General features: G+C 38.8%; 1 protein-coding gene across 4 annotated transcripts in view; it reads right to left on the reverse strand.

The window, feature by feature from the left end:
• usp10 (ubiquitin specific peptidase 10) overlaps positions 1–14830 on the reverse strand; it is a 35675-nt gene that overhangs the window by 11724 nt on the left and 9121 nt on the right. The window contains exons 2-5 of one of the 4 annotated variants that reach the window (XM_041783128.1): positions 6254–6322; positions 6077–6122; positions 5650–5709; positions 1947–3185 (exon numbers count right to left, since the gene is read on the reverse strand). In XM_041783128.1, the coding sequence (XP_041639062.1) occupies positions 1947–3185; positions 5650–5709; positions 6077–6122; positions 6254–6322 (1414 nt within the window). Of the gene's footprint in view, positions 1–1946; positions 3189–5649; positions 5710–6076; positions 6123–6253; positions 6323–14830 lie in introns of all 4 variants that reach the window. The other 3 variants (XM_041783119.1, XM_041783146.1, XM_041783137.1) reach the window with 3 other exon arrangements.

The raw sequence follows: 14830 nt of genomic DNA on the forward strand, positions 1-14830 counted from the left end.
AATATTTCTCCCTGCAAGACACAGTTGTGCAAATGCCCAGGCATGCTCCTTTTGTTTAAAGTGTGCTCTCTGTGACATCAAAGTGGAAAAATGTGCTTAAATGCACTGTGCTCAAAATGTGTCAAACTATGTTGAAAAAGTTATTATCACCATGTTGCACCTTACTCGCTATTTTTTGTTTTTCATAGTGCATCAGTCCAGTGTTTTTATTCTCAACTGACTGCTCCTAAATGGGATATTTTTAGACCGAAAACCTAACACAAAGCCTCCTGGTTCACAATAACACATGAATAAAACTTCCATCCAAACACTAAGCAAAGCACTAAGCAAATATTCCTGGATAGTGCTGGTTAGAAAGACAGCGGGCCTGAAATGTGCAGTTTCATCAGTGAGTTAAAAGTAAAAGTAACTGCTAAGTTTCCCTACTGCCCTGAGGGAACAAATGCATAACATTTAAAACATGTGAGCACACATGCAACAAACATCGGCTAACAGAAACCTAAAAGGCTGCAAACTGCTTATGAACCTGGAAATTAATAGCTGGAAACAACACATGGAGCAGACTTGAATGGAAAAAAGTTCAGAAAGATGTGGGCCAGCAACAGACTGATGTATATTCTATGTTTTTGCAAATTCTAAAATAAATGAACCACAAAAGGAATCTAAAACTCACTCTAAACAGCATATGTTTGTGTTTTCACTTCAACAGAGCCTCGCCACATGAAACAAACCTCACTTGTTTTTCCTTTGTTTGTTTACTGGCCAGAATGGATGAACAAAATGTCTAAAAGGATTATCTTTTGGATGAAATTATTCAGGTTCACCTTGTTGGCTGTTGAGGCTCAGGCTCTGTAGATTATTTCAGAAAATAGAAAACTGAAAATAAGTCAGTATTTCAAATGGTATATAAACAATACCATTAAATAATACTTCAGCAATATTTGTAACCACCTCAGAATGACTTCAAAAATACTATATACACTAGTATTTAACATCCAAATTGTCCAATTTGGAAATGTAGAAAACTAAAGTGCACTGAAGTACTTCACAGAAAGATCTGAGAAAAAAAACTCTCCATCTACAGTGGAACAGCAGAACATCATTTTGCTAAGAAAAAAACCTTGCAAAATAAACCCTGCCTTTCAAACACTGTAGGTTACACAAATGTGACGTGTTAAACTATTACATCTATGTTGTACCACCATCTAGTGTTCATTTCTTGAATTTCTTGAACATGGGTGCAAAATGCCCATGACTCTTTCCAACATTGCAAAGGCCCAAACTTTAAAAGCAGCTCCAGTTTAAAATATATGCTCAAATTTGGTACACTGTAACAGTTCTATGTGATGCAATGCAACAAGTCTCACACAAATGCAGCTTTATAAAATGTGATAACTATCAGTTAGCTCAGCACTGTCAGAGCAGTTTTAAATAAACATCTTTGGAACCAATGTCTTGCAAGCTGAATTATAATAAACAGTGTACATAACTGTTCATCCAGTTTACATTAATAAGAGCAGCAGTATTTGGAAACACATTAAAGTGCAGTGCAACACAATACCTCCATCCACACTGAGCCAAAGTACAGTTGTTATCATTCTGACACTGAAACAAACATTGAATAATAATAAGCTGCTTAAAAATATAACTTGTAGAACTGTTGTGTTTGATAATATTGTACAGGTGTATCTTAGAAGTGGCCTTAGGTGTTGACAGCATATAAAAATCATCTGAAGATGATGAAATTGGACAACAGATTACTTCTAGATTCCTAGAACATGTTAAATGCTTTAACCCACATCAAACTAAATGAGTAGGAACTGTAGAATTGTTTCAATACTGCCACCTAGTGGAGGGAGTGTATACTAAGCAGCAAAGCTCATTCTCAGAATTTTAAGCAAAAACATTAAATGACAGGTAAGAAAATCATCCTTTTCCTTTAATACCTGCAAGTTTAGGGGCCATAGGATCCTCTGATACATGGACAGGGCTATCTTTAACCTCTCCAACTTTCTCAGGCTGCTCTGGTGTAGCGGGGGTGGGTGACACCACTTCCACAACATTTTTTACCTCCACAAAGGCCTGAGGGCCTCCAGGCAGAGGTTTGGAGTTGTGAAAGAGGCTTGCCCAAGATTTGGGGAGGTTGGCAGTGGGTGCAGCTTGAGTTGCAGGCGTATGGGCCTGCTCAGTCCCTGCTGACTGAGCAGAAGAGTCTGGGGAGACCTGCTGAGCCTGCTCCCCACTCTCACAGTCTTCTTTGTGTCCGTCTGCACTGACAGGAGTATTGGGCTCCGACAGCCCGTTAGCTACTGCACTGTCTGCTAGCTCCCTTCCTTCCAGCTCAGTAGTCATAATGGATGTGGCAACAGAGGGGGCTGCCACAGCAGCTGAAGGTGGAAGAGGTGATTTGGAGCGGGGGCTTTGTGAAGTATCTGAAAGATCAGAGCTCTGTGGGGCCAAAAGATCTGGCTGCTGATCTGCAGTCCTTGGTCCCTCTGTCATCCCTCTGCTTTGAGAGGATGATGACGAGGAGGAAGTTGCATTGTTGCCGTCTGATAAAGAAGGAGCTCCACCTGTTAAGTCCAAAGAAGAGTCATCAGGGCTATCACAAGTCCTCTGATTGGCAGTGGCTGTAGGGGCAAACTTGGCTGCTGCCACAGCAGCTGTTGATGTTGCCATGGAAACAGGTCCAGGGGTGGAAAGTTCTGCCCCTGACAAAGCCTTACTGTCCACATCTTCAGGACTGTGGTGTGGGCCACTGAGTGCATGTCCGTTCACCAGCGCTGCGACAGGCGTCCCATCTGCCGCACTGCTGCTGTTGTTGTTGTTGCTGCTGCCTGAGGGATCCAGGTAGTTGTAATACCCTGGCGGTCGCTTTTTCTTTTTCTTCCTCTCTCGCTGCCCCAGACTGCCAGGGAGTCCGTCCATGTCCTGGCATGCCTGGTGATTGTCCAGGGCCGAGGCCTCTGAGTCAGGCCCGTCCAGTGAGTTGAAGTGAGCTCCGTCAGGGTCGTCAGCTGCTGAAGGAGTCGTCTGCTGAGCCTTCTGGCCTGACTGACAGCCCAAGATGAACTCCGGCGCCTGGGGGTTGAGGGTGCTTGACACCTTGTATAAAGGATCGTTCACACCGACAGGCTTGGAATCCATCACCTCGTCAACGCCAAACTCGATGTGCTGATAGTCTTCTGCTGCAGAAACATTTCAAACAATTAGAAACACATAGCTCAATTTACTGTTACAGACAAATTACAAAAAATATCATACACCTTTTTACTCTGTACAGTAAAAAAAATACCCTTTTTTCAGAACAAATAGGCCATCATCCAAAAGGGGTCGTGGGAGCTTTCTGACAGGATCAGACATCCAAATAAAATGAAAAAAATCCTGCTGGATCTATTTTTGACTCCAACAACAACAACTGTTGTGTCTATGCTCAACTACACCACATTCCTCCTGGGCTTTTTTTAGATCTCAGAAATGCTGCAAACAAATACAGTAGTAGGGGATTCTACTTTAAAGATTAAATTAGACAAATTATGGAGCATCAGCGCTGGCGTCATTTCATTTCTATCAAAAACTGACAAAGATGTGGTGGGGGCTTGGGTCATTTTTGGAGGCCTAGTCTTCTTTTAATTTCTGTTCTGTATAACTAAAAAACCACAATAACATCAACTTCTAATTGTTTAAGTTATCAATCTGTTAACAAATGCATTAAGTAGATTTGGGCAGTCTGTGTTAATGTTTTTTAAGGGGTCTTTTGATTGAAACAGCAATAACATTTGATGGAATTATAAGGTTATACAGAAATAAGTTACTGTGGTTTTAGGTAAATCAAAAATCTTTTAGCCATTGCTAATTTCACGAAAAATTTCAGATGTAAATTTTTCAAAGGCAGCATCTAATCAAATTATGCCAACTGAAACTTTTTGCTAATGTGGCCATTTTCCAAAACTGAGTAACTTTAGGGGTTTAACAGTTCACAGAGGTCACGTTTGAGTTCGTACCTGGGTTTTTTGGTCATGGTTTGGTTCATTGGTAAAATAGATAAAATCCTGACCTTATAGGCCTAATTCAAAGTTTTCCTCATTTATTAATATTACTTGTTACTTTTAAACTTGACAATCTACAGTTTGATCCTTTTGGCATGAAAACTGCCTGTGATAGTTGTTACAGGCGGTGGTGTATTAAGCCTGAAGAAAATAAAAAATAAAAACATTTTTTTAAAAAGATGCTAAATTAAAAGGAACAAAGATGTGAATGGTCCAATTTCTCATTAGAATAATACAATTAATAAAGCATAACAATAAAAATAAAACGCATTTATAGTGCCTTTGTAAGGAATCATATCTAATTTATATAGCAGGACACCCTCAAATTAAACAGCTATATGCTGATAGGTAGAGGTAAAGAACACCTGCTATAGTGTGTATTACTTGTGTAAAATCAAGACTCGTGTTCGTCAGAGAGGGATAGATCACATAAACACAGGATGACACGTAACGGAGGCAAAGCAGAGCGCCTAATACACACGTGTAGCCACTGTTCTCTACTTCTGTGTATGAGTGTATGGCCTTATGTATTAGCATAGCTTAAGTCATTGACCTTCTCTGCTTTCAATCTTGCTTTAAAACACAGTGTAGAGAAGTTGGCAAGAGGAGGAAAAAGCCAGAGTATCTCGCCACTCCTCTGCTACTGCACCTGTAGCAGATTTTTCTTATTCCTGTGTTCTGTTTTGCTTGCTTCTTTTTCTTCTTTGGTTGTTTAAAAGATGTTAGCTAACACTTGAGAGAGTTACTGCTGACACCACTGTCAGGGAATACTACGTGCATCGATCTGTGACGGTTTGGGATGAATACAAATACCGTTACACCCCTAATTTATATATAAATAAATGTTAGATATTGTCTTCTATTTCTACTAAACATTCCTGACTTGAAGAAAAGTGTCATTTTGGACATTTGGTTCTTTTGTTTCAAATTATCCATTAAAACTCAAAACAAAAATAAAAAAAAATTAAATATATGTCAACATTAAAAGGCAAATTTACTCTGTCATTCAGTTAAAATGTGTTGATTAAATAATAATTAAGCAGTAAGAGGGCAAGGTGAAAAGGTGAATAAACAGAAAAAATTAGTAAATGCAAATCAAAAAGGGAGAGAGAGAAACGTTCAGGAGTCTTATATCATGAGTACCCCAAACTGTAAATTCTGACATCTGCAGCGGTTAAGAGAGGATGAAAACAGCGGTTACCCTCCTCTACTGGATTAGCTCTTCTGTTAGTGTTAACATGACTGTAAAGTTCAGTCAGCAGTAAACCTTTCATAATGTAAGTCTAGAATATGTACACACATGTTAGCATCACATAAAACCATCACTTTGCCCTTAGTAAATTAGCTGTGATTGTTAAATCATCTGAAAATACAGTTTATCTTTAAGAGAGCAGTGGTGAAAATGCATTATATGCAGGAGAAGATAAGATACTCGTCAGTATCTTGAGCATGCAAAGCTCTACAGATTTTACCCACAGGCAAGAGAGAAATACAGGCGCAAGGTTTAGAAAGCCACCAGTTTTTGAAACCTGGATTTTGAGTTTTACAGCAAACGTACAACAGCTAGTCAAGCCACAGGGTATCAGACTCCTCAACTCACCGCAAACCTGCAGTCCCATAGACTCCATAATATAAGGTACAGCAGGAGTGCAGTAACTTCCTGAATGATCGATACAAATCAAGGTAAGGCAGAAAACATGTACATACATGTACCATTTCAAAGACAGGTGGCTGATTTTACATTTTATTTTGTTTGCCTGAAATTTAAAGAATCAAATTATCTGGTTTATTCTATTCTTCAGTCCAATGATTCAGTCTTAACAGTACACTGTATACTCTATGGATTAACATATAAAAGCAATAGCATGAAAGCATTTCCTATTCACGTCAGACAGGTCAGCTCAACCTTCTTTAAAAAACTGCAGCGATGTCTTTGAAAAGCATTTCAATACTCAGCTCCTGATAGTCTAGAGAATTAAAAAATAATAAAAACTACTCATTTGTGATAAGATGTAAACTGTACATACCAGAAGACTGACTGACACATGGGACTTTGTCATTGAACGGAGGAAGCTGTCAGAAGGAAAAAAGGGGAGATTAGAAGAGACAATTATATGCACAGATTACATTTGACATTGTTCAGCTCCGAGGCTTCATTTCATTTATTCTGTTAAAACATTTGTGGTTTTAATCCAGCTCCTTACCTCAACATAGCATCGTGGAGTCACGAAAAACTGATTGATTTCATCAGGGCTGAACTCCCCGAAGATGTACTGAGGAGAGAAAAAAAAACATTAGTTGAAAAGACCAGGAATAAGTGGGGCATCCACTTGTCTCTTTTTTTAAATATGACAGTTAAATACTGAGAAACAGTTCAAGAAGTGCCTGACAGACCATGTGGAATCCCAAAACCTGAAGTCATCATGAGACTAAATAAATTACTGAAAAGTAAACACAGAGGGGGGCAGGGCCTCCCTGCTCATAGCTGGAACAGTTTCAAAAGACACAGTCATTGGATAAATAGGTACAAGGGCTTTTACTAGAGTCAGTCATCAGCCAGCTAAGACCGCAATAAAGCTGGTACAAAGGTAAAGCTCTGCACAAGTGATGAGTCATGGCATGTAACACATAAACTATGAGCAAACACAGCCTAGATATGAACTCAGGACGGTTGCTTTGAGTGTGGGTTTTATGACTTGTTAACTAAGGTTAATAAAAAAACAAAGAAACTGCATCTTTTCGATATAAATCAGTTTTGTACACTTGTAACTTTCTGTATTAAGAAGAAATGGAACTTGAGATTCTGTCTGGACATTAACAGCATATGCTGATGATAACTAGAGTATAAAAATAGTCCTTGCCGACCGTTTCATACATCAGTTAAAAATCTGGAGTGATAAAGTGTCAATGATTAATTTAATAGTCACTTCATAAACCACTATTAGTGGCACTCAACCTGGGATACTGCAACATGTCTCTCAGATAGACAGCATGAGTCAGCAGTTTTTTTGCACCTTAAATTACAGCCTCAAAAACACATCGACTCTAATTAAAAACAAGACCTTACACAAGGGTTATTTACTACAAGTGACCAAGAAAAGACACAGACAAGTAATGGGGTATCAGAGCTGATATCATGCTGAGTCATGTCTGCTGTTGATATTTTAACTTAGATGAGGATGAAAAACAAACTGAAAAAAAAAACAAGAATGAAAAATATCCAACTGAAAAATTGTCAAGAGGATGGATGAAGAACATCTATGTAATAAAACACTTCAGAAATAGTTTCAAGTACTCATAGTTGTACTCTGTATCGTGAGAACTCAAATGTAAGTAACTATACTTCGTGCGGAAAAATGTGCTCTGGGTGAATCCCTAAATCAAGGTATGCTTCTTATTCAATAAACATTGTGTATTAATGTTTTTATGACATACTGACAGCTGTTATTAGTAGGGGTGAAAGAAAATATCGATACACTGATAGATCGCGATATTTCGCAGCGCAATACTATATCGATATTATAAAATGCAGTATCAATCATTTTTAAAGTAATAATTTACTTTATTGGTGCAGTAGTTTGTGGTGTAATTTCACCCCGCGACCACTAGTTGGCGGCAGGCAGTTGACTCTTCCCTCTCCTCCTCTGCATACACAACAGATCACGCAAGACTTCCGGTCTGAGCGAGCCGGTTGCTCATACCTACCCAGCAGTGCAACTTCTGTTGCATTCGTAGCAGATATGTGGACTTGTTTTGGCTTCCAAAACATTAAAGACGGTACAGACAGGAGTCAAGTCATTTGTAAGATATGCCACACCAGAGTGAAATATTTTGACAACACAATGAACCTGACGCTAGACATCATAGTGATAACTTAGCGGCTAACAGCTAACATAAAAGAAGCCTGCTGAGGCTACCGGTGATTTTTACTCATGCCGCTATAATGACCCAGTCAATACTTTGTTTTTTTTTGTAAGGACCTGTGCCATCGTAGTGCCATTAAGAATGACGGCTTCCATAATATGATTAAAAAAACACTGGCCCGTCACGTCATGCCCTCCTCACAACACAGTCCATCAGTCCTTAAAGCTGGACATGAGGATCAGTCTTCCTCACAAGCACCTTGTCATTACGTTACGACATATAAGCTGATGTACCATGAAAGATAAAAGATTTTAGTACATTTACTCTATATTGATTAATTTTTCCACTTTTCTTTTAGAAATCCTTAAAGCATTTTAATTCATAACAAATGGGGAAAATCCTCATCTTCAAATTGCACTGAAAGAGTTAAAACTCGAGATCCGTGATTCCCAACCTGTGGAAGGTATTGCAAGTGGGCCGCCAAATCATTGCCAAAATAGTATGATTTTTGAGATAGGAACTTTTGTTGTTATCTAGAGGTTATTGTGTGGACAGCTCCTTGAAAACTGTAATACTGAAGGTGTTGCAACATGTTACAGATGCTGTGTTAGTGACTGTGGCGCTTCCAACATGTTTCTCCTGTATTCAGTTCAGTCCTTTATGTTCAATCTTCAACAAAAAAGTGTTCTGAGAACGCATTATATGGCCTCCGTATTTATGGGGTCGGAGTCGGGCCGTGAAAATGTTTGAGACTTAAAAGTGGGCCCTGAGCTGGAAAAGGTTGGGAACCACTGGTCTAGATAATCCAAGACCATATATTTTATAATACACTACGTATTTTTTATTTGTATACTACACAAAATTTATAACAATACATTTTTATTAATAGCTTAATTCTGTTGTTACATTCCATGTTAACATAAAATTAGTTATCTATTTCTATAAATAAACATACATATATGTTAAATTACAAAAATATCGCAATATATCACAAAATATTGATACCAGCACCCCTGTATCGAGATTCGTATTTATTGCCAGATTCTTGCCAATACTCACCCCTAGTTATTAGAAGTATTCTCATTTCCTGGAGTCTGTTAAAGAACGTAGGGACACCTACGACTGTTAAATTGTGGCTTGTTTTAAATTCTGTGCATCTTATGATCATCGTGCAGCACCTTTATATAGATAAGACGATTACTAACCACTTCATTAAATTTACTTCAGCACACTGCAGAGGCGGACCCATTGCGCCCAGTGTGCTCAGTTGTAACTGTAAGACCTCAATGGCACCATGTCAAACTATGTGATGAGACTCTTGTCCCATCATTGCTGATAGACTGGCAACACTAAAAGATCCTGACTGCTCATCATACACCAACATCACGACCGTCTACTTCTTCTTCTGACAAGAAGAAAGACAAAACAAGAAAATTATGGATTGGATTATGGACTCTTCCCAGTGTCCTATCAAGAGGATAATATAGACCAACGCTCCTTTAAATAGAACTTAAGGTATGAATGTGATAAAATGTCAAGGAATTCACTGTCTGTATACATAAATCCTTGGAGGGAGAAAAAGTGTGGACTTGTATGATGTCACTCTGGTTAATGATGAATGATACAAAGATGGGGGGAAAATTCTCTCCTATTGGTAGGCATAAAGATTCATGTCATTGACATCAGATCAGGGTGTCAAACTAGAAGACAGTGCGTAAAAAAATGCAGACATCCTAGCCTTGTCGAATCATTGTCATAGGACGTCTTGGAAGCGTTGTTATTATGTCACATGGCAAGACCGATTGTTGTTCCCAATGCTCATAAAGGGGCCCGAGTTTTGACGATGAGCTGCGATGATTCAATCAGGCCAAAATCCGGCTGAAATCTTCTAGTCTGAGTCAGAGAAGATGTAAGATGAGGCAATTAAAACCTGTAACTAAATTTGGATAAGGAGAAATAATGCCAGGATGGGACAAAAATCCAGTCATTTCCTTTTCTCTTCCATTTTCTTTCTTTCATCATAAATGTAGGGGAACAGGGGAAAGTAGTGCATACAGCCTAGCCCCACAGGGTTGAGCTCAAGCCTAAACAGGCTTCTCATCCTAGCGCTGCTTTCCTTGTCCTCTATCTCACAACTTTTCTTCTCTTTTCTCTCCCCTCATGAAAATGGAGGACACAGGAGACATTCTGCACACAGCCTTACCCAGCAGGCTAAACAGGCTTCTCACCCTGACTCTGCCATCCCAGGGACCGACGTTAAGGTTTTTGCCTACTTGCTCTTCAGGGCAAGTGCTTCCCAAATCTACTTGCCCCATCTAAATTCCTACTTGCCCTGTCTAGGAGGTCCTTTTTCTGGCTGTCAAGTGCATACATTTTGCTTACAACATACTTGGAACTAAAATCCATTGCCTGTCGACTGTGGAAAGCAATACACAACACTTCTTTCTTAAGTAAACTGTATTTATTAGCTATGTGTTAGCCCACTGAAATTATATTTAACTTTGTACAGATCAGTGCAATGTGAAAGCTGCACCAGGTTGTTTTCAGAAGAAATTCAAACTCAGGAATTTAATATTTACAATACTAATAAGGTAATAATACAAACTCAGAACTATTTTTTTCGTAACTGATGAAACAAAGTATTCTCAGAGTAAAATGAAGTCAGCAAAACACTGACACTAGACAGGTGGTGGGGTCTGCTACATATGCACCAAGTATAAAATGGTGCTTTTCTTCTGTTTTTTTTTTTTTGTTGTTGTTTGTTTGTTTGTTTGTTTATTCATCATGAAACTGAAGAAATATTGTTGACACATGAAAATCAACCAATTAAGATTTTTCTTGTTTGATTAAAAATGTCTTCCCCAAAACTTCAGAGTGCCCCTTTAAAGCGCTATTTCACAGTTCAACCCTGTAACTGCAACTCCAGACCAGTGGTACCAACCTTATTTTACCAAAGAGCCACGCCGTCTAAAAAAGACTTTAGCAGGAGCGTAGATGGTCGAGTGGTTTAAAGCACTATCCATGTATCCATGCCCGGGTTTGAATCCGGCCTGTGGCCCAATCCCGCATGTCTCTCCCCACTCTCTTCCCTGTTTCCGAATCTATCCACCGTCCTTCCTCTATCAAATAAAGGCATGAAAAGGCCCAAAAATAAACCTTAAAAAAAGAAAAAAAAAAAAAAAACTTTAGCGAGAGCCACAATACAAACCGGGAATGTAAGGTAGATAAAAGATCAGTTAATCTGTAGTTGAAATGAAATAAAACAGTGGTTGGTGGATAATTATGAGGTTAAAAGGGATACAAATGTCTGTATAGAGTCAGAAGAACCAATATATCACTGATAATGACCATATATTTAATTTATTTATCACAGACATCAGGCTAAAACCTTGTACCTTAATTTTTCATGATTTCAAATTTGTTATTATAAATCATATTTATATCATTTTAATAAATTATAAACTTTTCATTCCCTGAAAAGTTATTAGCATAAAAGAGATGCTTTCCAATTTTTTCCACTCATTATTAATTCTTTAGTAAAAGGGGGAGGGGCCTCATACTCGTCTTTGCCCTGGGCCTTTAAATTACTAAAACCAGCCATGCCTCACACCTGCAGCTCTCCAGACACATTGTTTCACCCTGCCTCATTTTGGAGCTTTGGTTTTATATTTCTGCTCTTTTGACAACATTTAGCCTATGATCATTAGTGCATTAAAGATCAAATAAAACACCCACATTTGGACAAATTTCACTAGATATGATGTTATTTCCACGTGTGATCCGTGTAAGTTATGCTCATAGTTGACACGCATCATCATAATCATGACTGTCAAAAGAAATGCGTGTGAAAAGCATTGGCAGGATGTGGCTGAAGGAAAAGTTAAAATGAGGAAATGGGAAGCTTCAGATTAAACACAATAGCACATTCAATGAATGAGTTTACTTAAGAGACACAACACCGGCGGACTTCCTCTGCTCTCTTCTCTTACACACGCTCCTCCATCGAGCGCATCCGGTGATAAAAAACAGATTTAAAATAATAAACGTTTAAATTTGGAAGTTAAAGCCTGTCTTCTTTATGTGGGTAACAGATTTATTGATGTGACATACCATGAATCTTTACTGATGACAGTATTTACCCTCAAAAAGGTTTTTAGTTTAAGTTTGTGCAGCTGTCTGCATGTCAGCAGACAATGGAGGCAGCGACACACTCCATCTGGTTACTCGGGGGGCTCCATAGTAACAGAAATGAGAGAGAAAAATAATAAAATTAATGAATAGAAAAGCTCAGAGTTGTGCTTGCCCAATCGGACAAGTCCTTACAAGTTTTGCTTGCTCATCAGCTTTTTGAAGTTGACCCGGGAATTCGGGCAACCATTAATGTCGGACCCTGCTTCCCCATTTTTTTAACACCTCTCCACTGACTCTGCTCCCTGTTCTGTAATCTTTGCACCTTGAATAGTTATTTTTCCAGTTTTTCTTTCTGATTTTTGTTTGTTTGTATTTTCTTAACATTTTACACAAGAATGTGGTAGTACAAAGAAGTTCTGCAGGCGGGTATTATGGGTGATAAGCATTACGGGGGGGGGGGACTCTAGGACACCAGAGCTAACGGTCAAGCCTTCTCAAGGATTCACGGACTTAACTTTAAAAAAAACACAATTAAAAGGAGGTGAAGGGATATGCACACTTGATAACCCTGCTGGTGTGTTGGCTCTTGTTGTTGATAAAGTTTCACAGATGATTTTGGATGTCATCAGATGCCATGCAGTAAGGTAGGCACTATCAGCACTGTCAATACTTGGAGCTTGCGTGTGTAGAGCCTGGGTCTATTGAGGTTGGCGGTGCCATCTGGGTTGAGAAAACCGTTAGTAAGGGCAGGGTAGGTTAGGCAGGTATCAGTAGGCCAGAAGCATTGGGGTGAGATTGCTGTGTATGTGTATGGGAGGAGTTAATCAGTAAGCGCTCTTCATTCTGACAAAGGCACAAGCTTTTTGTGATAACCTCATATTGCATGATCTCTTTCAACTGTCTCATAAAAATGAGAATATTTTGCATCCAGATAAGCAGTATTGGGCTATTCCAAGGGTGAATGGTAGGTTGTAATTGGTGTGTCACTTACTTGAGTAAATAAAGCTGCTTTCAAAAATCCACCCAAGAGAAAATTAGCAGTGCATGAAGAGGTTGTTTTAGTCCTTTTAAATATTGATGTGTAAACAAAAGCAAGCAAAGCACAGTAAAAAGGGGCATTTTGAATGACTCTGCTCAAAGGACAGCTGAAGCTTTCAGTTGAATGTGTTCTTGCTTGAGTTGACATTATGAATCAATCAACACACCTTAAATGTCAAGTTTGTCCTTTCTGTTTGTTTTATGAGCTCTTCAACATGCATGATATTTGCATGAGTATTGGCTGCAACTTAATATGCTCCAAAAATACAAAGACCTTCTTTTTTTATCATAACAGGCAGGCATTGATTGGCCCTAGAACCGAAGAGAAATGCTGCTTTATCAAAAAAACAGGACTTTAAAATAAACTGCAGATAACATTGAAGAAAGAGAGATCCAAACAAATAGGGTTGATCAGGCCTTAAAGCTGTTGGAGCATCTTTGAATATGTTTGAACCTCTTTTTTATGGAACATTTATCAAGTTGTGCTTTTTCATTCATTATTTTGAAAAGAGGAAATAACAAGGAAGTAAGGAGAGGTGACCCACATGTATGACAATCACTTACCCAGAGCCAACAATGCAATACATAATTGAAAGCTTTCAAAGTCTGGCACTCAAAGATGATTACCAACACAAACGCACATGCTTTAAATGAAGACTTTATCAAGAGTAAAATGATTGTGTACATCAGGTTAACAAAGACTTCTACAGCAGTCAGTATAACTCAATCTGATTTACAGGTGTTGGTTTAGATAAGCCTTATTAAAGGTAAGTCAAAAAGCAGATAAAAGGCACAGACATTTTTAATCCTGAACAGGGTCTAGGACCTACACAGATGTGCCTACAACATTTTAAACAAGTAAATCAATGACAGGCTGGATGCATCGTCTCTTCTTTAAATCACTTATCTTTATTTACTGCATACTATTAACTCTATTTGGCTCTTCTTCTGACTTACACACACTTCTTTGTAGGAAAGACTGCATTGTCTGACCTGAGTTTCCACATGTGCATACAAAACAAAGCAAATGAGAAAAAGTGAAATGAACTCACTAGCTATGCCACTAATCCTCTCAGTGCAATGTGAAAGGGGAGGCACACAGAAAAGAAAGTGCAAATCAAGCATATGTAACTCTTTGCAAATGAGGCCCCACGCAAGGGCCCACATTGCTGAAATGGCACTACAAGCGACAAACAGCCAGTCGTAATCCAGCGGCCTTGGGATGGCTAATACAACCACAACAGAAAGAATGTCCCTTTGCTTCTTTCTGCAGGCGTGCCACACGTACCACACTAAGCTTCCCTTGCTGTCGGTTTGGACTGAGGATTAGCCATACAAATTAGCCATCTGTATGATTTCAACAGAGAGTAGTGACGACATCACAAACTTCTTCGCGTGCACTGCACACTCAAATACATCAGCACTGCGGGGAGGGCCTAGTATAGACCAATGTTGAAGTAACACTTGAAAAAGTGTTACGTTCAAGTTCAACTCAGTTACTCCTACTACTTCAAGTGCTGCAGTATCAGAGGTTTTCAACAGACTAAAATTGAAAATATCCACAGATGCATGCCTATTAAGATAAAGGATGGGTATGATTACTCAGGTACTTGAGTACTTGTGGACATCCATACTCATGCAGTGTTTCATTACTCTTGTACTGTACACGCATTGTTTAAACTTTCAATAGTTTGATTTGACAAGCGTTACATGTTCAACCAGACTTCCTGGGTTCTTCTAACTGAAAA

This window comes from Cheilinus undulatus, linkage group 1, assembly GCF_018320785.1.
Source record: "Cheilinus undulatus linkage group 1, ASM1832078v1, whole genome shotgun sequence".
Taxonomy (NCBI): Eukaryota; Metazoa; Chordata; class Actinopteri; order Labriformes; family Labridae; genus Cheilinus; species Cheilinus undulatus.